This window comes from Serpula lacrymans (assembly GCF_000218685.1).
Source record: "Serpula lacrymans var. lacrymans S7.9 unplaced genomic scaffold SERLAscaffold_6, whole genome shotgun sequence".
NCBI classification, from domain to species: Eukaryota; Fungi; Basidiomycota; class Agaricomycetes; order Boletales; family Serpulaceae; genus Serpula; species Serpula lacrymans.
Genome location: NW_006763295.1, coordinates 2,579,372 through 2,605,414, shown reverse-complemented (window position 1 = coordinate 2,605,414; position 26,043 = coordinate 2,579,372). Strand labels below are relative to the sequence as shown.

The 26,043-nt window shown below is 44.5% G+C and overlaps 4 protein-coding genes across 4 annotated transcripts; 2 read left to right on the top strand and 2 right to left on the bottom strand.

Annotated features, from left to right (window-relative positions):
- Positions 1-3: 3 nt before the first annotated feature.
- On the bottom strand, positions 4-2,530 carry SERLADRAFT_361323 (uncharacterized protein; the record flags this gene model as incomplete). The annotated part of the gene is made up of 13 exons (XM_007318016.1): positions 4-410; positions 467-471; positions 546-576; positions 638-790; positions 873-941; positions 995-1,077; positions 1,164-1,267; positions 1,345-1,438; positions 1,523-1,743; positions 1,911-2,047; positions 2,167-2,278; positions 2,341-2,386; positions 2,450-2,530. The coding sequence occupies 13 exons, from the start codon at positions 2,528-2,530 to the stop codon at positions 332-334; spliced, it is 1,215 nt and encodes a 404-aa protein (XP_007318078.1).
- A 2,129-nt stretch (positions 2,531-4,659) lies between these two features.
- Positions 4,660-5,322, top strand: SERLADRAFT_437680 (uncharacterized protein; the record flags this gene model as incomplete). Its single annotated transcript, XM_007318015.1, has 2 exons — positions 4,660-5,080; positions 5,147-5,322. The coding sequence occupies 2 exons, from the start codon at positions 4,660-4,662 to the stop codon at positions 5,320-5,322; spliced, it is 597 nt and encodes a 198-aa protein (XP_007318077.1).
- A 1,596-nt stretch (positions 5,323-6,918) lies between these two features.
- SERLADRAFT_408147 (uncharacterized protein) lies at positions 6,919-7,674 on the top strand (the record flags this gene model as incomplete). Its single annotated transcript, XM_007318014.1, has 1 exon — positions 6,919-7,674. The coding sequence occupies one exon, from the start codon at positions 6,919-6,921 to the stop codon at positions 7,672-7,674; it is 756 nt and encodes a 251-aa protein (XP_007318076.1).
- Positions 7,675-21,722: 14,048 nt separating this feature from the next.
- SERLADRAFT_408145 (uncharacterized protein) lies at positions 21,723-22,902 on the bottom strand (the record flags this gene model as incomplete). Its single annotated transcript, XM_007318013.1, has 4 exons — positions 21,723-22,024; positions 22,075-22,474; positions 22,523-22,671; positions 22,857-22,902. The coding sequence occupies 4 exons, from the start codon at positions 22,900-22,902 to the stop codon at positions 21,723-21,725; spliced, it is 897 nt and encodes a 298-aa protein (XP_007318075.1).
- Positions 22,903-26,043: the final 3,141 nt, after the last annotated feature.

Genomic DNA, 26,043 nt, shown 5'->3' with positions numbered 1-26,043 from the left:
GTATCACCCGTCAAGGATGGCCAACCTCAAATTACGGCTAGACCAGGTTTGCCACATACTATGTCTGCGCCACCCACACAAAACGGCTTCATGCCAAAGTCTATACCATCATTCGTCGCCCCACCTCTCCCCGCAACACCCTGGCCTCCAAGTTGACACCAGACACAATGCCCCCCTCTGCTACTAGTGCTGCTCCTTGCTACATCTATCCATCGCTCGACAACTCCTACTATTACCGCATTTGTAATTTTACCACCCACACATCGCTTTTTATATGTTTGTTTACTCGTTAAATAATTGCATACTTTTTTTATGTGTCGTGTTTTAGTTTTTAGACTGATTCTGTCAGAAGGTTTCCGATGATGTTCATATCAATGGGGATGTTTGCGTCGTGCAAATAGTCGTCGTTCCTATGATTGAAGGACAATTATTAGATATGGACTTGAAATACAATAATGGTACTTACCAAAACTAAACATGTTCGCAAGCACGTTCGAAACAGTCAAGGCCAGTCATTCAAAAGGCATCACAAGTGCCCTACTCACCTTGGAATGATGCTTACTTCCAGAATCACATCTTATAACAAACGATGTCAGCATGCGATGCATGATGTCAGTTGGAAGGGCAATCAACTCACAGGATGGTGACAACAGCCTGCTTATCCTTCCAGCCCAATTCGCGAACTAGCTTTACACACGCTACCAGATTGCAAGCGCTGCTTGATCCAAGGAACAGGCCGTCATGATGCACGAGATAGCGAGACATGGCTACTGCTTCTGCATCGGTAATACTGTCGATGCGTTAACGCAACAGAGAGACACAACGAGGTCAGAGACGGTCATATCGTCAGATAAGACCCAACCGTCACATACCGAAATGCATCATCTATGATAGGCAGCCCAAGCTGGAGGTTTCTCGACAGCCTCGGGCTGTTGATACCGCTATAATCATGTCGATGAGCCCAGCGCCATTTGAATGAATACGATGGACATACATTCCCTCGACTACTGTATCAACTTGATCTCGCCTCTTCGTTCCTTCCGCTTCTTCGTGATCGTACATCACCTCGAATTTGACCTGCAGAAAGTAGTCAGCAGTCTGTCTGCTCAGGGGGTAAACCCATCAAGTGAATTGGAACAAGCTCTTTAAACACGACATTGTACCTTGTTATATATCCAACTTCCTTCAGGATCGGCCAACACTACCTTGATATCCTCCTTTTTCGATTTAAGAAAACGTCCGACACCTGCGATAGTTCCCCCAGTACCTAGTATAAAACGTCGACACGGGGAGATAGAAGACTCGTTTCATCAAAAGCTGTGATTCACTTGATCCAACGCTGACCTGCACCAGAAACGAATGCGTCGATGTGACCGTTGATCTGACGCCATATTTCAGGGCCTGTACCATCGTAGTGCGCATTAAAGTTGCTTCTGTTCTGCAAAAATATGCGGTAAACACCCCAACGTCTGTATATGAAGAAAAGCCGCCACGAGAGCGACCCGTTTGTGCTACAACTGACCTCGAACTGGTCTACAAAAAATCCCCTTGGTGCCGTCACTGATGGTTTCGTCACTGGGTCTTCGTCTCGCGGTCCGTTGGCCTGAGCAGCACAATCCACCCCTTGTACGCGATCTGAGGTAATCGTGACGAATTCTGGGGATGCCGCTTCGATATAGTTGAGGATATTTGTTTCTTGGGTGCCTACGAAGAAATTGGGACAAGAACGGAATCTGAGAGCTGCTTGACGGGCCATGTTCTATACACAAAAAGTACCGTTTTCTTGAATGCTCCTATTGAAAGTTCCGTTGAGAGGCACGCACCACAAACTAGCATTTCGCCCAAAAGACCGGCGAGTTTTGCAAGATCAGCAAGTGAAATCAAGGTAAAAAGACGAGATTTGCGGATACGAACCTGTTTCCTGTCGACGATGCTAGCTGGACCTACGCGCTGTACGTCGGCACCGAGAGCCTGAAGTGCTTTCACCTTTTCTTCTGCAACATCATCGGGCATGATGATAGCTAATGAAGTCGGGCGTATAACTGAGCTAGGTGCTCCTGCCTGAGATAAAGAGATACCGTACTTGTGTTGTAACCTCTGATGGTATATATATCGTGTTTGAGCAACCCGGAAGCCTGGACTCGCTCAGGAACTTGGAGCGCTCACCTTGCTTTTGCTATGGTCGCTATTGAGATGCCCGTTGAACCTACGGTGCCCTCGAATATACGTGAACCAGTGTTTGGATAGAGTAAACCCTGCTTTTCAGCATCTTGGATCGCTGAGCATATAGAGAAGGAAATGAGAGGGGCATAAAGCGAAAGCAGAAACGAGGACTCGCACTTCGCAAAGCAACGCGATCTTTCGCGCTTCCACCAGGGTTCAAGTACTAAAAACGCAGCATCGTAGGCCGTGCATGGTTATTTGGACTTAAGAAGCTATCACAACTGACCTCTGCTTTCCCGAGAATTTCAACTCCCAAGGCATTACTTAAGGAATTGATTCTTACTAGGGGCGTATTTCCTATATGCATACCTTATCTTTCAGCGACGGAGCCTTTGCCGGTGGCCACTAAGCAAACTGACGCGCCTATTGAGCTAGTGACACTATCAAGTACTTCGTCTCTTCCGACGATGAAACTCATGTTGTGGCTTTCGGTTATCAAAGTACTCGCATAATGAGGTGGCGGCGGCGGTCACAGAGGCCCCTAGGATTAAGCCGAGTACAAAACCTTGGACAGGGCTCTCAGAAAGTCGTAGCCAAGGTGGGGAAGGAGGGGGCATAATGGTTAGGGCCAAGGGTGGAACGGCAGAGGAACACACCTCCCCAAAATATTACGATAACATCATGATTCGCATGAGCGACAAAATGAACTACACCTGCACATACACACACATTCCACTTTTATCGATAGCTACATCTGTCACAACTGTTGTCAAAGAAGATTTAATTGGAATTCCATGACAAACATTACTTACTCAAATGGACTGTCGCATCCATTCTAGTGACGATAATTCACTTATCACAGTAGAATAAGTTCAACACTTCATATTGTTTTATTACCCATGACATACAAGAACAAATCTACCCATAGCCAAAACCAACATCCAAGAACTCTTAGGGCTAAGGGATCCATCAGACAGACGTTCGACCCGCTGGCTTGACTCGCGAGCAACTGAAACAGTTGCAAACGAAGAAAAACCAAACTTCATCGAGACCCTCTAAAAAAAAAGGTCATGTTCTCTGTTGAACGGGAGAGCGCTCGTATCATCGACTGGATTTGAGGGATGCGGCATGTGTAAACATGCGAGACTCGAGTTAGTTTCTATAAAATAGATCCTAGCTGAGTATGTTCTAAGGAATCAACAATGCAGGACGCGAGGTTTATATACCATTCTGGTCCGTGTACAGAATGCCACGTGTCTCGCCTAGTGGTGTGTAACGTGCCGACTTATCCCGATTCAGATACCCGTTTGCTCCCAACTGGACACTCGCTGTCCATGCACTGTCCTTACCATGCGGACACCTACCCTTGCCTTTCGTTTAACTCCTCGTTCCTTATGGTCACTTCGTAGCCGTTGTTTGTTTGCCTGAACCTGTTCGCCGCAGTAGTATAAGAAACCACTGTACTCGATAGCGATAGGTATCCTTACGACTTACATTAGTTCTTTGACAAGGTTCAACTCAACCGTGGGGCGTTAGCGCCACGCAAACATCACATATTTTGAACTTGCAACAGTCTATACACTTAACTCTACTCTAAACATTCTTCCCCTCCACAACTCCGGATTTGATCACCCGGCCACAATTGGACCGGCACTATGGCTACCCAAAACCAGCTCTCACCACCTCACTATAATCTGCGCACTCGGACTAAGACATCAGGAAAACTTAGACAGTGTAACAACCAAGAGTTATTTACTCCGGCGCACACAGGAACACACTATAGAGAAGATAAAGAGGGAGTGATTACCCCTTAAGATGCAGTGAGTTAGTTGTGCTAGACAACAGGAGGACTCGCTGAGTCCTTCCCCATGTATTGCTCTTGTATATATACTGAATACATGTTTGCTTGTACATATGTACTGTTCAGTTGCTAGAGGCAGTGGCTGCTGATGTCATGGGGCCTAGCCTGTGTGACCAGCCCCACTGTGTGAGATACTTTGTATCTAAAATAAGAATAAAGGCAGCGCCGCGCGAGAAAGGTGGAGTTTGAACTAAAAGGGGAAGTGCCACATGGCACAGTGTGAAAACTACAGTACAAGGTTAAAGCGGAGAATGAAATTTAAAGGAAAGGTCCGAAAATGTAAAGTAAAGTAAATGGTCACATGACTGGTCATGTGACTTGGAAAATAAAAGTAGAAGCACAGAAGTGAAGCATAAGTAGGTGCTGGTATGTCAAATTGTAACAGACGGGCTAATAGTGAGTCATCACTCTTGAACTTACCTGAGAGTCCTTTATAGCCCACACCTCACCTGAGCCCTGGTGGCCAGGTAGGGACGTCCCTTTGACGAGCTTCGCGCTCCTACAGTGACATAGTCAGAGCTGGACCCAACCTCTCCGACCTAAAAGCTCGTGAGATGGTAAAAGGGACCCATAGCTTACCTGTACATACCGGTGCGAGGACTTGCCATGCCAGGACTCAAACTGAGAACCCGCGAATGCCGAAACCAACTGGAGTAATCCTACTTGATAATGAACAAGCTGCCCTTGTGCAGCAGACTGAAAAATTACTCAGTGACGAGCAACTGAGAGCTATACTCAGCAGGCGTGAATTGGAATGTTCTGCACAACCAAGTGAAACTGAGACTAACCTTAACTCCCCGGTTGCGGCAAAAGGCAAAGGGCCTGACCCCCGGAATTGGGGCGGGTTAGACTTAGAACAAGCAGATCTTGAGCCTGACGCTCAACGAGAAGCCCTCCTAGCCTGGAATGAAGCCCAGGACTGGGTTAAACAGGACTATCCACCACAGGCTGGACCTTCAGGAGCGGGAAGAGAGTGTGAACCTGAGAGAGGTGAACTAGACCCACTGTCCGGCGAAGATAATAGCCCTTGGAGGACATCTCGTCAAAGATCTAAGAGTAAATATTGAAGAGAAAGAAAGCATCAGCTTCGACAAGATAAAAAACAAACCTACCCTAGTGCAGGAGAAGACCCCCGTAAGACTGGGTATGATGACCCCATTACAGCCCATGTTGATACAGCCTTGAAACCTATGAGGGACTATCATACCCAGGAGCGTGGCCAGCATGTGCTGGCACCAGCTAACCAGGTTGATCTGACCAGCTACATTGGCCACACTCTGGGTCGATTTGGTGGATGAAAACAACCCCCAGATCCTTCAGACTTGAGCAATGGGTCTGATAGCGACTCAAGCTCCAGCTCCAGTACATCATCCAGTCCCTACTCTGACACATCATCATCAGGATCCAGACAATTCCAGAACCATTGTGGGCAAAGAAGGGGCACACAACAAAAAAAGCGAAAGCACTCAAAAAGGAGACAGATTATTAAGCCCACAGAACCCATGATATATGATGGCCGCCCTGACTCTCAGGAATTCCATCAGTTTATGGTAGCAGCCACGACTTATCTGAAGGAAGGAAGAGTACCCCGTAAAAGACATGTGTATCATCTCTCACCTTTTTAAAAAGGGACTGCATATGACTTTTTCTTGTACAAGGTGTCTCCTGATCCTTCTAGTTGGACACTGAGGGACTTCTTTATCGGATTATTTAATCACTGTTTCCCAGTAGATTATTGAATGAAACAGTGTGACAAGCTAAATAGGTGCTTTCAAGACAGCAAATCTGTGCAAGAATATTTATATGAACTTACCGAGTTGTGGAACATTATTGGGGATGTTGATGAGAGACAACGAGTCATCTGATTCTGGACTGGATTGAATGCTGAATTGCAACAGGGGCTGTGAATAAAGGAGCTCAACCCAGAAGTCTCTGGGTTTGAGGAAGTGCAAGCTGCGGCTGAACTACTAGAGATTGCCCAATCTGCAGCACTATGAGTACAGTCGAGTCAGCCCAAATTTAGTGGGTTGTCTGAACGTAAGAAACACCCAGCCCGGCAGGTGGATCACACAAATCAACCCTTCCTGCCACGACGAAACTACAATGAGGATGCTCAAAGACAAGCATACCATAAGTCTAAGGGGCCTATCCCAGGTGGCCACCGGGGACCCACAAGTCGAATGTGGCCCAGTGAGCCAAAATCAGATCAAAGAGAAAAGAAACCTCCTTTACTGAGCCTGGAAGAAAAGGAGAAGCACATTGCCGAAGGGAGATGTTTCATTTGCCATGAAAGTGGACACTTCAGTAGGAACTGCCCAAAGCGGAATATGCTCACCTCAACCAAGCCCCAGGAATTGTAACAACCAAGAGTTAGTTACTCTGGCGCACACATGAACACACTATAAAGGTAGTGATGAGGGAGTGGTTACCCCTTAAGCTGCAGAGAGTTTGTTGGTATACAACAGGAGGACTCGCTGAGGAGTCTCCTTGATCTATTGGGGTATTTATACTAATACAGAGTGTTTGTGCCTATGTACTGTACAGTTGATAAAGGCAGTGGCTGATGATGTCAGAGGGCACAGCCCGTGTGACCAGCTCCGCTGCGTGAGAGAGTTTGAGTCTAAAAGAAGAATAAAGGCTGCGCTGCGCGAGAAGGTGGAGTTAGAACAAAAAAGGAAAGTGCTGTATGGCACGGAGTGTGAACTATAGTAAAAGGTTAAAGTGGAGAATGAAAATTAAAGGAAAGGTCCGAAAATTGTGTTATCGTAACAGGAATACCTAGTTATGCTGTTGGGATGGAGAAGGTCAAGGTTGTAGATGTGGAACAACTCCATGCTCTGGCTGGTGCGACAGAAACCACTGAGAGTGTAACCCTTGGGTCCTTGGTCCCAGTAATGCCTGAGGATAGCTGGGAAGGGGAGCCTACAAGCTTGCGCCACACCTTTCAATTGGGGGACCCTCTGGGGGAAGTGGCTAAGCGACTACTCACAGAGGGGGCACCTTTCCCAGGAGATAGCTTAACCAATAGTGAGGCCTATGAGTTGGGAAGAATTTTGGTTTACCGAGTTTCAGAAAGTGAACATGTCATCACCGACAGTTACCGATGGTTGGATGATGATATTACAGTCCTGACCACTTTCCTCATGGATACCAAATTCTGCATAGCAGACTGGTATGCAGATCAGAAAGGATTGTTGGCAGGATACCCTCGAGATGAATGTGAAGAATACTACTCATACTTATCTATGGGGGACGCCATAGGAGACAGAGTAGAGGAAATCTTGAACATGGGACAACCATATTCCTGTGATGCCAACCTTGAGGCAGAAGAGACTGAGGGACAGTTTGTATGCTTACCATACCTCGCTGTTATGGAAGGACGGGAATACTACCAGGTTATTGACAAAGAACTACAGTTTGACCTGGATGTTCCAGCAGAGTTTTTTTGTAATAAAAGACTTAACCTAATCCATTGGTATGAACGGCAACTTGAAAAATCATTCCAGGAGCTCAACTCTCGACTTCGCCCAGAGAGTATGGAGTGGGAAATAAACCACCTGAGATTGCTATTCAACCCCAAGGAGGGTGGCCATGGCGTCTCCATAGCAGACACTGACAAGGAGGGCACAACTCTTATTCCTACCACATAATTTGAGGATTGCCAGGGGTGGCTCTGCCTGATTGAGCTAAATAGACAACAGATTGCGCCAGGGAAGTACCCCGCACTGGAGAGACACACATCAGTAACTAGAGATCTCAAGCGGGTCTTACCTCGTCCGATCGTAGTCATGATTCAGATTAATGCACACCCTGCAAGGGCACTGATTGACACTGGATCCCTAGCAGATTTCATGTCCTCGACACTGGCTGATCAGTTTGATGTCCCGCTAATCAAGTTAGCTAAGCCCCTCCCTATTCAACTGGCAGTACAAGGATCACAGTCCAAGGTGACATTTGGGACTAGGGTGAAATTCGAATATTAGGGGATAAAAGCAGACCGATACTTTGATATTATAAACTTACAGAATTATGACCTGATTCTAGGGACACCGTTCTTGTACCAGCACCAGGTGATGGTAGGCTTTAACTCCTCTAAGATAGTTATAGATAGTGACAGCCCAACTGTCATCCGCTGTCATGCACCAAAGTTGATTGGTAGCATGGACAGGTGTCAATAATGAAGCGAATATTCAAAAAAGACTCGCCTTTGCGCCACACAGACACAGTGCCACGTGGAATAGTAATTAATATTGCCTTTTTCGAACTTGTGGCTGATCAGCATCACCTCTATTAGGCAATCCAGTCACGCTCACCTTTGCTTTTCCATCCGGTACTTTTTGCGTTTCGGCATTTCGGCAAATTTTCACATCGCCACTGGCTACACATTGCATTGCGCCCTCGCTTTTGTCGTTTCCCTTACTCCCCTTCCTTTGCCTAGCCCCACTATGGGCCCCTTCCTCTCCTTTTTATTCTCACCTGACGGTCGTTTCTGGATCCCCATTCTAATCCACTTTTTTGTCACCTCCACCCTCCTCCTCCTCATCTTATTTGCACCCCCACCATTTCTGATGTCACCACTTCCTATCCACTTCCGTTGCCGATCCGTTGACTACCACGTGCCACTGCTGATATCAGCAAAGCCCCGGTGGCCGGTTCAAATAGGGCAACAGGTCCATCTTTATGACGTCGATCTACCATCATATACTATCAAAATATCAGTCGCTCGTCTTGCCCGGTTGGAGTGTGGGTGGGTAGTTTTTGAGCTGGAGAAGGTTCATCCCCTTGCGTTGCCCATGTTCATTGCTGTCCCATTCACTTGGGTACACTTATCTTTTGTCCATCGTCTTTGCTACAGCTACAGCTACCACACGCTGCCTGGGACTCACTTGTTCCAAATTGGAACTACTCCTCTCCCTCCCTCGTTTGATCAGGTGGTCCAACACAACCAGTCCATTGGTAAGGCCATGGAACTGCCGGATTTGGACTAGGTGGTGGACCGGTGGCTCCAGTTTCTTTTTCTTCAGCAGAACATTCATTTACAGTGCAATTATTTTTGATTTTTGAATCATTTTTATGGACACATATTTTTTAGAATGCCTGACTGACAATAAAGGAACTGTGTTGATACTGATAGTGTTTTGCCTTGCCCTTTTTTTACTGCATCTTCCCATGACATCATGATTTTCCTGCTCTCTTTTTGCTATTGGACTTTACTTTATGGCTATACAAACCTGTGACATTACTCACAGCATTCATTGTTCTATCCCTTTCTTTTCCTTTTTTTGACAATCTTATCCTGTACTACCTATGCAGGATCCGTCAGCATATATAAACCCCTGTATTTTACCTTGTAAAAAAAGGAACAAGAAATCCAATCCAGACTTCTTCTCTACTCTCAAGTTCACTACTCTGCTACTTGTGATCCAGTGTGGTCACAACACTTCCCACTTCTACCACTGTTAACTGCTGTCATCGTCACTCGTCACTTTTTGAAAATGATTGTCATCCCCTTCGATTAGAGTCCTTCTGAGCACTACAGTTTGTGCGTCAGGAGCCTGCTATCACTGGGAACCTCGTCACCTCATCATCCTCGTTGTTCTCAAACTTACCTTGTGCTACGATTAGCAAGGTAGTGCTCGTCTATACTCGCCACAAAGCCCCTATCTTTCTATAAATTCAACTATCCCTCCTCCTCAAAACCCACACTCATACACCTCTGGGTTTTACTTTGAAGGATCTTTATACGTACCACCCCACAAACAACCAGACCACTCCACTGTTCTAGGAAGCAAAGCCCATAAACAAGTTCCGTGGAATCTGGGAGGATTGTGTGTTAGTTTGTTTTTGTGTGTGGTTTTCTAACAGCAGTTCTCATCATCGACACCGCGGAGATGAGTGCTCCCAGCTGGAAGCTAGGGCCACAAAGGTCCTTGATGAACACCTTGAAAAGGTTAGAGAAAACCTTAAATCCTTTGCCAAACCCCTCTGTGCGAAGGCAAGTGAAACTGGTCTCCCTCCCCTATGAGACATTAACCATACTATTCCACTCATTGATGAGACAAAGATCTATCCCTGGCGGCCATCTTGGTGCCCTGAGGCATTAAGGGAGCAATGGACCAAAAAATGGGAGGCATACTTGTCCTCAGGACAATGGAAGGTTACAAGTGCAGGGAACACTGTTCCCATGCTCCTGATTTCAAAGCCCAGAACAGGAAAGCTAAGAACTGTTATAGACCTTTGGGAACGGAATAAAAATACTCAGAAACTATTGTCGCCCCTCCCCAGCATGGAGGGAATACTAAGACGGGTAGCACAGAAAAAATACCATTCCCTGATTGATGGGCAGGACACATATGAGCAGATATGTATTATCCCCGAGCATGTCGAGCGTTCAACCGTAACTACACCGGATGGCAATATGGTCAGCCAAGTCATTCAAATTGGGAATTATAATGCACCTGCTACCTACCAAGCCTTAATGAATCACTTGTTTGGGGCCTACATAGGCCATTTTATGGATGTATACCTGGACAACGTAGTGATATACTCAGACACTGTTGATGAGCACATAGAACACATCAAACTGATATTTTCCATCCTTGATAAGCAGAAGTTTTACCTGAGCGGGCACAAGCTCCACTTCCTCCGCAAGGAAATGAAGATCCTAGGGCGTATTGTTGATGATGTTGGAATCTGTATGGATCCGGACAAGGTGACCAGTGTACTGAATTAGAAGGTACCAACAAACCGAGACTTATTGAGGGGCTTCTTGGGATCAGTGGCGTACTTGGCGGATGACATATACAAGGTTCATATACCTATGGGTGTGTTGTCAGCCATATCTGGTGATACTGTACCATTTAAGTGGACATTTACTGAGCAAAGAGCGTTCAAAACTATTGAGCAATATGTGGCAGTATGTCAGAAACATTGCCGGATCCCCCTGGACTATTGCAAGGAGGCACCAACCATCTGGTTGATGACAGACGGATGCCTAAAAGGCATCTCTGGAGTGGTTGCACAAGGACCAGACTGGCGGACTTCCAGTGTAGCCGCTTTCTTCTCTGCAAAACTCGCATCTGCACAGCAGAATTATCCTGTGCATGAAATAGAATTTGTTAGCTGGAGTTGAAACCATGCTGCAGTATAGGGACATACTGCAGGGTGCACAATTTGTGTGGCTAACAGATCATAAAGGGCTGGTGCATCTGCTAGGTCAGAAAGGACTATCCGGGGGACAGGCTAGATGGATGGACAAGCTGGGTGAATTCAATTTTGAAGTATGTCATGTCCCAGGGGGGTGGACAACATATTGCCAGATGCACTGTCCCGGATGTATAGCTTTGATGCCCCTGGTACTGTGCGCTCACGTTCAGAGTATACCTATTATTGCCCCTGTGCTGGTGGGATTAGAGGCACTTGCTGCTGTACCCCAGACCCATACAAGGGCCCGAGCAGATGCAGAAGCTTCCCAGCAATTAGGGTCACAGCATCAAGTGTTAGCACCCCAGGATGTCCCCCCTGAACATCATGATTCAGATATTGCTCCCAGACGCCCTTGCAGGGCTAATAGTCGGCCTGCCCCAGCAGAAACAGGGCGGCCAGAAACAGCAGCTGAATTTGCTAAATAGGTAAAAAGTCGTTTCATTCTCTTCAGTACAGACGAACAAAAGGAGAGGGGGGTTAGCCAAGCAGACATTAAGCAGTCGGAAACAACTACACCATCATTGAGATTGTCAGACCACCCCTTGTACATCCAGATTCCCCACAGCCTGGAGGTGGAAGATCAGCTGGTTGGTCAACTCCATTTGGCACAAGTACAACAACGACAATTTCTACAACAAAATTATCAGCACACCCAAGGAATTTCATAACTTTGTGGTAGATAATGGACTTGTCTACCTCAAGCTACAAGATCAACTAGTTTTGTGTATCCCTGACCAGATCCTAAAAGGACGATCAGTCAGAGAAATCTTGATAACTAGGGCCCATTCCCTCCTGGCTCACCTTGGAGCTGACATACAGCAATCTACACTTTACAAGCATTATAGAATCAAATTTATAAGTCTCCTGCATATTTCCATCATGTAAGAAGCTCCTGTTGTGTCATATATCATGAATTATTTCACTTTTTATGTTATTTTTGCAGTGATATCCTCATATGTTTTAGGATACATGATAAGGGTATACCTACCCATAATTATGGTGTTATAATTGTTCAGACACACTTATGTGTTGTCTGGGAAGGCCTGCATATCTTTCAAAGGCTCCCAGAGCATCTGTATGTCTAATTCTAGGTCAGATGTCAATTTATACATAATTGCAAACATACTGTGAGATCTCTCAGATATATCCTGCTGATCATGGTTTCCAATCAAGCCTGTTTATGCTTGGGAACAATTTCCATCACTACAGCAAGCCTCCATGAGCTATTCTCCCCCAGAAATTGGAAAACAAACATATGTTTATTTGTAAAAAAACATAACATTGGATTTTACAATCTATTCCCAATGTGAATTGATCCTATATTCAATGAGAATAGTAGTTAGTCTGTTGGCTCCACATGCTTTACATAAATTAGCCTGAGAAATATCAAGTAGGGCAGTAAATAGATTTGTTTTAGAATAGGGGTTATATCAGCATATCCAAAAGCAGATATGTTTTGGGTGGTAGTGTGGAAACTGACCATAAAAGGACAGTACATATCCTTATTTGGGAGACTCTTCTTTGATGTAGTGATGGAGAGGCTCACAGTGAGGTTATGATAGCACAGAAGTTTACCATAAAGGGATCATTTATATCCATATTTGGGACATTCTTCTGGAACATTCCTTTGATGTATTGATGGGGAGGCTCCCACAGAGGGTAACATTTTGGTGTATTATAGCAATGATCATAATACTATGGAGATACTCTCCACATATATTTATGTAAACCCTTGAAACAACAATTTGAGGACAAAACATATATTGAGATGTTAGGGGGACCCTCTTCAGAGAGGGTGGTCTTTCAGATGGGTTATCGCTAACATAGAAACCCCATCTGTAAGACCTGGGAGCCTCTTGAAAGTGCTGCCAAGGGTGTTCTTGCATGTGTACAACTCAGTGTGATGTTGGTGTGACACTAACACCCCAACAGTTTAAGCCTGAGAGAACTGGCTTAAAGTTTGGTTATTCCAAGCTGTTTACTCCATCAACTACTGAGGCTCTTTATACATATATATAACTGTCATATAGGCTATGGTTTCCGGATTTCCGAAAAGTCAGAGACTCTCAAGCCTGAACTCCCAAATCTGGGGTACTCTCGGAATTACGCTCCTCATGCTCTGCTGCTTGGCATAGCCTTGTACCCCACCCCCACATGGTACTCCAGATATCCACTCCAATACTCTTGCACCAGACTTCTAGTCCGCCATACATTTCCTCTGCACATTCTCATATTCCTTATGGACTCTGTAGTTTAAACCATATTGAACACTCCTCCCACATATGTTTTTCCCTTGCCTTTCTTACAGGTCCTTTTCTAAGTTTTCTGGTCCTTCTCCAAAGGGCCTTTACTCTGCTCCTTTCTTCATCCTCTACTCTCATCTGTTCATTCCGACGAGTTAGGGACCAAGGTCCGCAGAAGGGCCTAGCGCACAAGCTAAGTCAATTCCCAACCTCGTACTCCGTTACTCCTCCACTCCATCTCTGCACTCCAAAAGGTCACAGTTCTGACAGTATATTTAAACTGACATGCCCCGGACCATCAGGAAAAACACTATGGCTATATAGCAGAGGCAATACTATTTATGCTATTATAGCTCTAATAGTACTATGTAGCAGAGGCAATACTATATATGCTATTATAGCTCTGATAGTACTATACAGCAGAGGCATTACTATAGAAGCTACTATAGCTCTTATAATACTATAGCATCAGAAAAAACACTTTGGCTATATAGCAGAGGCAATACTATTATAGCTCTCATAGTACTATACAGTAAGTTTGAGCACACATAGCACCAGTATAATATTATATAGCTAGCCAAGGCATTATAATGGCTCTTATAGCTATAATAGCCTATATAGCTGTCAAGACCATAGTACATATTTATAGCAATGCTTTATCCAAGTATAAGTTGTGACAATGTGTAACAAAAATGACAAGTCCATGGAAGGTCAATATATTACACATGTATAGTATATTTTGTAAGCTTTTATGGTGTAGTGGATAAATGTGTAGTATGTGGCTGTAGATTGATTGGTCAGCAAAAAGTGGACCAACAGGTTGAGAGTTTAAACCTTTTGTGTGATTATTTTTTTAAATCAGCCACAAGCTCTCTCATAGCTCATATAGTCAGCCATATGCTATAAGTGCTATAAGAGGCTATAGCCAACTATAAGAGTACTATAAGAGCACATTGTTCCTGAATAGATGTTGGGGTTTCTATTGCAGCTATGATCACTATGACAACTATATTTGCAACTATAGTACTATTAGAGTCTATATAGCCAAAGTGTTTTTCCTGATGACCCTCCATATCTTCCATGGTCAAACATGTATGTAACATCTCTCAGGGCAACACCAATTTCCTCAGCTTTTCTGCTTGTCAACCCCTAGAGGCGTGATCAATCTCCATGGCCCCAGAATGCCCAACCTCTACTTTTACCCCCAGGGGTTCCCCAATCCCTCCCAACTCACCTTGCACACTAACCCCCACTCTTGCGGAACTACCTTGAATGGAGCCAGAAAATGAAGATGCCAGAGACCTCACTCTGGCCCAGGCAATTACCTTGCTTGCCAGATTGTCCAGATGTAACCCCAACAGCGCTTCCGCACACCAAGGTTAGAGAGCCGGACACCTTTGATGGCTCTGATCCCAAGAAGCACCGCTCCTTCATTGTGCAGTGCCAACTGAACTTCAATGACCGTCCAGGCACATTCTGAACTGACCGAGCAAAAATCAACTACACTATGTTACAATTGACATACCAGCACCTACTTAGACTTCACTTTATACTTTTACTTTTCATTTTCCAAGTCACATGACTGATCACGTGGACATTGACTTTATTTTACACTTCGGACTTTTCATAGTCACATGACCAATCATATAACACATCATCTGACCAGTGTCTAGACTTATCATGTGTCCAGTCACATGCTAAGACACCGGACTTTGAACTTTATTTACAACTGTACAGTACCTCAGGTATTTTAGTATATTCCCTCTCGATGATGAGTTGTACACTTCCTTTCCTACTATTGAGTTGTTGTTTTTATTGCGCTCCAGTGCCCCAAGACTGTGTCTTGTTGGTGTTGTCACATACTATCTCTTTCCTTAAGGGAATGGCACTAGATTAGTTTGAAGTGGATATCCTGACCCCAGACAATCTTGCCACCATTCCCATTTGAATGGATAATTACTTCAAATTTCTCTCCAAACTCCACTCAAATTTTGTACCTGTTGACCCCACTGGAGAAGCGGAGTCTCAGATCAAGCACCTCCAGATGCACAAGAATCAACATCTGAACAAGTATATGGTGAAATTCAATCATCTTGCCTACCAAATCCAAGGTTGGGGCAAAAGTGCACTCTGATATCAGTTTTACAAAGGACTTCCTGTAAGGATCAAAGATAAGAGCTCCTGCATTGGAAAACTGGACTCCCCCGTGGAGTTACAGACCCTTGCTTAGACTGTGAGGAATCAAATTTTCCCATTGCATTCCCATAATGTCATGGTTATCCAACTTCTTCCCTGTCACTCTTCTCACTATCAGATTAGAGGTAACGGCTGGTACTCTTTTACCCTTATTTTTTTTCTTCTTATTTTCCTTTCCCCTTTCACACTCATATACTATCATACTTACAATGTAGGAGACTCCTCTCTCCTTTCCAGGAAGACATCCCAATGGCATAACTCTGATCCAGAGTTGTGTCCGGGAATACTTTGGTGAGATATTAAGCAGCAGTATTGACTGTGACTCAGCGCTCTCCCATGGGGTCACTGATCCAGCCAATTGTACATCTCTTACTAAGGATCCTTCTCACGTTATTAGTAATTATGGTAGATCATACCATTTTTTCCCTTTTTACTATTGACCGGTCATTTGGTCAGACCACTCCCTTATTCTCTCTCTTTTTGGTCTGACCCTTACTATTCATTATATAAGGAGTAGATATTTGATGTATTATTCCATAGTTTAATATCAGTTTGGATTCACGCCTATACAGATACTCTTCGGATCTCAATTCTATGATCCACTGCCTTTCCTCAAGGACTTGACCAGACATTTGTTATTTGTTATATAGCTTCATATTTGTTGCCTGACACAGACCATTGACTCTTGTTATTGGGAACAACACAACAAAATCAGCAGGGAGACTACTACCCAGCCCAAATCCTCATCAACCACCAATACCATATCTTCCTCCAAGCAGTCCTCCTCTACATCTACCTCAAAGTCTGCAACCCGCGGAAACTCTACTTCCCATCCGCACTCCCACCACTCACATGCTCCAAAGTCTCCGGAATTGACCAATAAACTGGGCAAGGATGGGAAACTCACTCTGGAAGGATGCAAGCATTGTTGTGACAACAATCTCTGTCTGTTCTGTGGACAACCCGGGCATAATGCAAAGTCCTGTCCTAAGTCCTCCAGTGCTGCAAAAGCTCGTGCTGCTGCAGCAGTTTCAGAAAGCAAACCAGATGCCGCCAAGGCAAAAACATATTCAGCAGTCCTCTGCACTCCACACAGGTTAAGGACTATGTTGATCCTGACTGTGCACTAACAGAGATATGTCTTAACGTGTCCGCTCTTTCCAATACCAATTCTCTCTACGTAACTCTTACCTCTAAATCTTTTCCAAACACTTCCCTTACAGTTTTAGTAGACTCTGGATTGTCAAATTGTTTTGTAAACACCAACTTTGTGAATACTGGTCAACTTTCTCCCTATATTGTTACTCCAATCCAACTCCAGTTATTTGGCGGAACATCAAACTCCGTTATCACTAAGACAGTAGACTTACCTGTCCATTTTCCTTGTGGAAAAGTCACTCCCACTACCTTCTATGTCATCCTGCTCCACAGTTCTGGGATACAATTGGCTCACCCGCTACAATCTGTCAATTGACTGGGTACTGAACAATATCTCATTCCGTTCTCCGGAAACCTTAAATGCCCAACCAATGTCAACTCCAATCTCCGACCCTCCGACCCCAATTGTGTCCCTCTGAAATGCAGCTGCCTTTCAACAGGCTTGAAAACTCAGAGGATTCACCCAGTTCACTATGCAATTGTCCCAGCTCCGGGCCTCCTCCACTACTCTGGAAGCTGTGGACTTATCCTCTGTCCCCTCCAAAATCTCATGACTTTGAAAGCGCCTTCAGCAAGGCCAAAGCCGACAAGCTTCCACCTCATTATTTGTTCAATCTTCAGATTGCCCTGGACAAAGGAGCTTCTCCTCCGCTTTCTCCTATCTACTCCTTATCACAAAAAGAACTGGAGACTCTCCAAACTTTTGTGGAAGAAAACCTGGCCAACAGGATCATACATCCCTTTTCCTCCAAACATGGAGCCCCAGTGCTCTTTTTTTGGAAAAAGGATGGTTTCCTCAGGCTCTGCTAGACTTCCAAGGCTGAACAAGATCACAAAGAAGAATTGCTACCCACTTCCCCATATCTCTGACCTCCTAGATACTCCGAGTTGTGCCAAAATCTATACCAAGCTCAACCTCCAATGCACCTATCATCTAGTCCGGATTGCTAATGGGGATGAGTGGAAAACCGCTTTCCAAACCTGCTACAGATCTTAGAAATGGCTGGTGATGCCTTTTGGGCTCACCAACACCCTTGTAGCCTTCCAGTGTTTATCAATACAATATTTGCTGACCTTCTTGATGTCTGCATCATTGTCTACCTTGACAATGTTCTGGTATTCTCCAACAACCCCAGGCAGCACGTAGCACATGTCCAGGAGGTGCTCTAATGGCTCTGCACCAATAGATTATATGCATACCCCAACAGATCACAAAGTCTAAACCATCCAGGACTGGCCCAAACCACACCAAATTAAGTACATGCAGTCTTTTCTGGGGTTTGCCAACTTCTACTGTTGTATCATCAACAACTACTCTGGTATTGTTGTTCTGCTCACCCGCCTTACTTGGAAAGACACCCCTTGAATTTTTCCAACAATTGTCAAAAATCCTTTGAAGCACTGAAAAATGCCTTCACAACTACTCTGGTCCTCTGCACTGGTTTCTGGACACTCAACTAATTGTGGAGACCAATGCTTTGGATTACACCATTGCTGCCATTGTTTCAATCTTGACTCTGGATGGAGAACTCCATCCAGTGGCTTTCCACTCCCATACCCTTACCATCCCGGAGCTCAATTATGACACTCATAATAAGGAACTGCTTGCAATTTTTGAAGCATTCAAAACATGGCAACACTACCTCAAAGGTTCCGCTTCTCTGGTCGGTGTTGTTACTGACACAAGAACCTGGAATACTTCTCAACAACAAAACTCCTGACCCAGCAACAAGCCTGCTAGTTGGAGTTCCTCTTGCAGTTCAACATGATTATCCATTTCCAACCAGGACATCTTGGGACTAAACCAGACGCCCTAACTAGACAACGGGACGTCTACCCCAAAAAGGGGGATAGCAACTACGCCAGGGTCAACCCACAGAACTTCTGACTGGTCTTCACCACCAAGCAACTAGTTTTGTCCTTACAGGCCTTGTCCCTAGCCAAACCAGTACTCCAAGCCATCTCTGTTATGGACTCCGAGGTGCTCCACAAGGACATACTTGCCTCCCAGCATCCATGTATCCTCAATGAGAACACCTGGCATGTGATATGGCTCTACAAAATCACTTATTGTGCCATGCTGTAACAGGATCACACTAGGGCGTGAATTCTGTTCCTCATTGCTTGCAACGCACTGCAAGATTTCTTGTATGCAACCGAGCTGTGGGGAATTGCGTTGGCCTCAGATAAGAACCCAGCTACCGGTGGTACATGTGACAACACCAACAAGACACAGTTTTGGGGCACTGGAGCACAATAAAAACAAGACTCAAAAGAAGAGGAAGAGGTGGGAGTGGTTACCCATTAGGATTTAACAAGTTAGTTGTTGGTAGACAACAGGAGGACTCGCTGAGTCCTTCCCCATGTATTGCTCCTGTATATATACTAAAATACATGAGGTACTGAACAGTTGTAAATAAAGTTCAAAGTCCGATGTTTAGCATGTGACCAGTCACATGGTGAGCCTAGACACTGGTCAGGTGATGTGTCACATGACTTGGTCATGTGACTATGAAAAGTCAAAAATGTAAAGTAAAAGTAAAAGTGCAAAAAAGTGAAGTGTAAGTAGGTACTGGTACGTCAATTGTAACAGTACACATATCTCCATTCCACAAAATAACAGATTTTGCTGTTTTAAATGGACAAGTCTGCAACTGCGCATTAAGCGCATTTGGAAAAATCTTGCCCGCTTGTGTATTAGAATACAGCAGTGGAGGGTTTTTGTTGGTTGTACATGTCCCATATCCCGAGGTGTTCATGGTGTTCATTCCAAGATAGTCTGTAATGATATTTGGCTGCTCTACCAGAGCTAAAGGACCATCACCTGCAGATCGCTGTCATGCACCAAAGTTGATTGGTAGCATGGACAGGTGTCAATAACGAAGCGAATATTCAAAAAGACTCGCCTTTGTGCCACACAGGCACAGTGCCACATGGAATAGTAATTAATATTGCCTTTTTCAAATTTGTGGCTGATCAGCACCACCTCTATTAGGCAATCCAGTAGCGTTCACCTTTGCTTTTCCCTTCAGTACTTTCCGCATTTCAGCATTTCAGCAAATTTTTGCGTCGCCACTGGCTACACATTGTGCCCTCGCTTTTGTCGCCCTTCCTTACCTTTTTTTCTTTACTCAGTCCCACCATGGGACCCTTACTCTCTTTTTTATTCTCACCCAACGGTTGCTTCTGGATCCCTATTCTGGTTCACCTCCTTGTCACCTCCACCCTCCTCCTTCTCATCGTCTTTGCTCCCCCACCATATCTGATGTCACCACTTTCTATCCGTTTTCATCGCCAATCCGTCAACCACCATGTGCTGCTGCTGATATCAGCAAAGCCCCAGCGGCCGGTCCATATAGGACAACAGGTCCGTCTTCATGACGTCGATCTACCATCATATACTATCAAAACATCGGTCGCTCATCTTGCCTGGTTGGAGTGTGGGTGGGTAGTTTTTGAGCTGGAGAAGGTTCATCCCCTTGCGTTGCCCATGTTCATTGCTGTCCCATTCACTTGGGTACACTTATCTTTTGTCCATCGTCTTCACTACAGCTACAGCTACCACACGCTGCCTGGGACTCACTTGTTCCAAATTGGAACTACTCCCCTCCCTCCCTCGTTTGACCAGGTGGTCCAGTACAACCAGTCCATTGGTAAGGCCATGGAACTGCCGGATTTGGACTAGGTGGTGGACCGGTGGCTCCAGTTTCTTTTTCTTCAGCAGAACATTCATTTACAGTGCAATTATTTTTGATTTTTGAATCATTTTTATGGACACATATTTTTTAGAATGCCTGACTGACAATAAAGTTACCGTGCTGATACTGATATTGTTTTTCTTTATCCTCTTTTTACTGCGTTTTCCCATGACTTTATGATTTTCTTGCTTTTTTTCTTTTTTTGGACTTTATTTTATGGCTGTACAAACCTGTGACATTACTTACACAGTATTTATTGTTCTATCTCTTTCTTTTCCTTTTTTTGACAATCTTGTCCTGTACTACCTACACAGGATTTGTCAGCATACATTCCTTCCTTCATGTTCTTTCTCATTCCTTTTGCACAGCTATACTGTGCATAGCCTCCCTTTCTTTTACTATATAAACCCCTGTATTTTACCTTGTAAAAAACAACAACAACAAGAAATCCAATCCAGACTTCTTCTCTAAATCTCAAGTTCACTACTCTGCTACTTGTGATCCAGATCCAGTGTGGTCACAACACTTCCCACTGTTACTACTGTTGACTGCTGTCATCACGACTCGTCACTTTTGAAAGTGATTGTCATCCCTTTCAATTAGAGTCCTTCTGAGCACTACAGTCTGTGCGTCAGGAGCCTGCCATCACTGGGAACCTCGTTATCTTGTCATTCTCAAACCTACCTTGTGCTAAGATTAGCAAGGTAGTGCTCATCCTATATTCGTCTCAAAAATCCCCTATCTTCTATAGTTCAACTATCCCTCCTTCTCAAAACCCACACCCATACATCTCTGGGTTTTACTTTGAAGGATCCTCATACATACCACCCCATGAACAACCAGAGCACCCACTGTTCTAGGAGGCAAAGCCCATAAACAAGTTCTGTGGAATCTGGGAGGATTGTGTGTTAGTTTGTTTTGTGTGTGGTTTTCTAACAACAGTTCTCATCATCGACAGTGCTACATTTGTTGGTGCACTATCTGTTCCTTTTACACGACACACCCGACAAAAAAATTTGCCTGCAAGGCCAATATGACATGCCAGCTAGCTTTGCATTGGATTGTCTTCAAGTAAAGCAATAACTGATTGTATCACCAAATCATCTTCTTTGTGCACGCAGTCCCATGACCATATTCCTGTGTTCCAACAATCCCTACAAAACATTAGTTATTATGATAAACAGACAATGATTGCGACTACTCTAGCTGATCAACAATTCCATCTAACATCTCCAATAGTGGGGCCAGATTCAAAGTGCAGAGAAAATGAACATTGAGTTCTTGGTGGACGTGCGTGTGTGGAAGGCCAGCTGGCGTGAATAAGAGAGAATTGTGCTTGTTCCACTTCTTTGAGGTATTCCCCAAAGTGTCATTGCAATAAAACCATATGTGGAAGCAGTATACATGATGGCCTTTTGCAAGAGCCCTCCACTGGTTACCCTGTTGTGCATCAGTATGTGTCCATGGCTGTATGGGACCATCAACAGTAGATAGTGTACCTGAATATTTTAAGACAAAACAACCATAAAATCATACAAAAGAAATGTACCAAGAATGTTGGTTGGATTTGGTAAACTTTGTGTGGAATAACTTGATGTCCACAATCCAAATGATACAAGAAACATATCCTCTGACACATCAATCTCATTATATTCTTCAACAACCCAGCCGCTGCTCACTTCACCCACAACTGGTTGTAGCAGCCAGGCCCTAGCAAATAACTTATGTTCACAAGTGAACCATCCAAAAGGCACACAGGCATGTCCATCAGCCAGGAAGCAAGGTTTGTGTATGAAGAAGTGCTGGCTGCCTATATTTGCCATAGGTATAAGCTTGAGTGGTTCTGTTTCACGATGCCAGTCCGAAGCTTGCCAGTACTCAATGACCTGTTTTCCTGCATCTTCAGGGTAAAACCGAAGATGTTCTCTTACACAAGGGTTTGCCATTTCCTAAGGTTACAAGTCAGCGCACACCAAAGATATGTTATAAGAACATACCTGTGCGATGATATCTGCCATTGGGTTGACATAGTATTTATCACCAAGCGCTCCATCATATGGTACTGTCCTTATTCTGCACATAGTCTGCAGTCTTTTGTCCATATCCTTCATCACTTTTACAGATGGCACATCAGGGACTTTGTTGACTTTGAGTAACCAGAGTAAGATATCTAACTGTCACTGAGAGAAGACAGAGCGAGGTAGGTGCATTAGTACATCAATTGTACATGCCTAGAAAATTTTATATGTCAGTACATCAATTAGAACTAAGAAAACTCACCAGTTTAGATCAAGTCCTTAGATAAAATTTGAGTAAGATATAAGTACTTACATTGTGCAGTTTGGGGAGATGGGAAAGAAACCGGCTGGCTGGTCATCCTGGTGTTGAACAACAATGAAACCTGGAGGATTGATGAGTTGAAGCTTTATGTCCGCCTCACCTGTAAATATGGGATGATGGTTATCAGCAATGTGGGGGGTTTCTTAATACATACCAGTGGCAATATGTAACAACCCCAGGAAGTGGGGGGGTCTGGACAGGCTCAAGGCTAGAGCCACACTATACTGAGGTTGTATCCGAAAACAACCTGAGGACAAACTGAGGCTTCAACAGTGGCTAAGCGCTACTACAAACCTGGTTGTCACACAGGTAAATTCCCATCAAGTTTATTCTCATTGGTGACAGTTATCTATACAAATATTTTACGCTTTTCTTTTCTACTAAGCTCTTATTGCCTCTTGTGTGACGCAAAAATATAAAAAGGTAATTTCAACCTTAGGTTGGTCGCCAGGTCTGGCCGTGTAGAGCCCTCTGTCACATCGGAAATATTGGCACTCACACCATGCTACAGCAAAACAAAGTCAGGGTTCAGAGCGTCATGGATTTAAGCGCCACTTTGAACTGGTCAAAACGGTTAGCGTCATTGTTACAATAACACATTTTCGGACCTTTAACTTTCATTCTCCTCTTTAACCTTTTACTGTAGTTTTCTCACATTGTGCCATGCGGCACTTTCCCTTTTGTTCAAACTCCTCTTTCTCGTGCTGCGCTGCCCTTCTTCTTATTTTAGCTACAAGTCTCTCACGCAGTGGAGCTGGTCACATGGGCTAGGCCCCATGACATTATCAGCCACTGCCTCTATCAACTGTACAGTACACATGTACAAACAAACCTGTAGTAGTATATATAGACCAATAGATCAAGGAGACTCCTCAGCGAGTCCTCCTGTTGTATCCTCACAACTAACTTGTTGAAGCCTAAAGGGTAACCACTCCCTTATCATCCTCTCTATAGCTTGTCTGAGTTGTGCACCAGAGTAACAAACTCTTGGTTGTTACATTAGGACTTGCTCTTTTTACTCTCTCGCACGTTGTGCAAACCTGGACCCCAGGGTTAAGGGGATAGAATTATTGTTTGGGAATATCCCACATAGCAGATAGGTGCGGCTCCTAGCGACGGCCTTGTAGTGCTTTGGGAGAAGAGACAATAATTATTGATACACAGCCCCCAGTGTTAAGGGGAGTACTTTAGCTCAGCAATAGTGTGGAACTATTGTTGATTAGAATTTACATACCAATTTTCACTTTCTCTTTCCTCTGACCAGGCCGGGCATTTGCCTCCACCAGTCTGGAGAAGGGCTGACAGCTTAACAAGCAGGCCACCCCCTGACAACCGTTTGGACCAGGGTTTATTACGAATACTTTTTATATACATTTTCAAATACTATAGTGTGGGTAGTCGGAGATTGAGATCTGATACTCAGCTGGGAAGAGGTAGATCCGCAGATAGCAAGCGGGGACCCTCAGTTACGTTTTTTTTTACTTTACATTACAAAGAGAAGAAGTCAACATGTCATTGCAAACTCCTGACGTCAACACTCTGTTGCACAGCATGCATGCACAGATTGTGATGTTAATCACGCAACTCGCCAATCTCCAGGCAAACCCCCCTGCAGCAGCCCCCTCGGTGTCGATGATGAGAACTGTTGTTAGAAAACCACACACAAAAACAAACTAACACACAATCCTCCCAGATTCCATGGAACTTGTTTATGGGCTTTGCCTCCTAGAACAGTGGGTGCTCTGGTTGTTCGTGGGGTGGTATGTATGAGGATCCTTCAAAGTAAAACCCAGAGATGTATGGGTGTGGGTTTTGAGGAGGAGGAATAGTTGGAATATAGAAAGATAGGGGCTTTGTGGCGAGTATAGATGAGCACTACCTTGCTAATTGTAGCACAAGGTAGGTTTGAGAATGACAAGATGACGAGGTTCCCAGTGATAGCAGGCTCCTGACGCACAGACTGTAGTGCTCAGAAGGACTCTAATCGAAAGGGATAATAATGACTTTGGAAGTGACGAGTGACAATGACAGCAGTTAACAGTAGTAGCAGTGGGAAGTGTTGTGACCACACTGGATCACAAGTAGCAGAGAGTAGTGAACTTGAGATTAGAGAAGAAGTCTGGATTGGAGTTCTTGTTGTTTTTACAAGGTAAAATACAGGGGTTTATATAGTAAAAGAAAAGTAGGCTATGCACAGTATAGCTGTGCAAAAAGAATGAGAAAGAACATGAAGGAAAGAATATACGCTGATGAATCCTGCGTAGGTAGTACAGGATAAGATTGTCAAAAAAAGGAAAAGAAAGGGATAGAACAATCAATGCTGTGAGTAATGTCACAGGTTTGTGCAGCCATAAAGTAAAGTCCAATAGCAAAAAGAGAGCAGGAAAATCATAATGTCATGGGAAGATGCAGTAAAAAAAAGGCAAGGCAAAACACTATCAGTACCAACACAGTTCCTTTATTGTCAGTCAGGCATTCTAAAAAATATGTGTCCATAAAAATGATTCAAAAATCAAAAATAATTGCACTGTAAATGAATGTTCTGCTGAAGAAAAAGAAACTGGAGCCACCGGTCCACCACCTAGTCCAAATCCAACAGTTCCATGGCCTTACCAATGGACTGGTTGTGTTGGACCACCTGGTCAAACGAGGGAGGGAGAGGAGTAGTCCCAATTTGGAACAAGTGAGTCCCAGGCAGCGTGTGGTAGCTGTAGCTGTAGCAAAGACGATGGACAAAAGATAAGTGTACCCAAGTGAATGGGACAGCAATGAACATGGGCAACGCAAGGGGATGAACCTTCTCCAGCTCAAAAACTACCCACCCACACTCCAACCAGGCAAGACGAGCGACCAATGTTTTGATAGTATATGATGGCAGATCAATGTCATGAAGATGGACCTGTTGCCCTATTTGGACCGGCCACCGGGGCTTTGCTGATATCAGCAGTGGCATGTGGTAGTCAACGGATTGGCGACGGAAGTGGATAGGAAGTGGTGACATCAGAAATGGTGGGGGTGCAAATAAGATGAGGAGGAGGAGGGTGGAGGTGACAAAAAAGTGGATTAGAATGGGGATCCAGAAACGACCGTCAGGTGAGAATAAAAAAGAGATGAAGGGGCCCATGGTGAGGCTAGGCAAAGGAAGGGGAGTAAGGGAAACGACAAAAGCGAGGGCGCA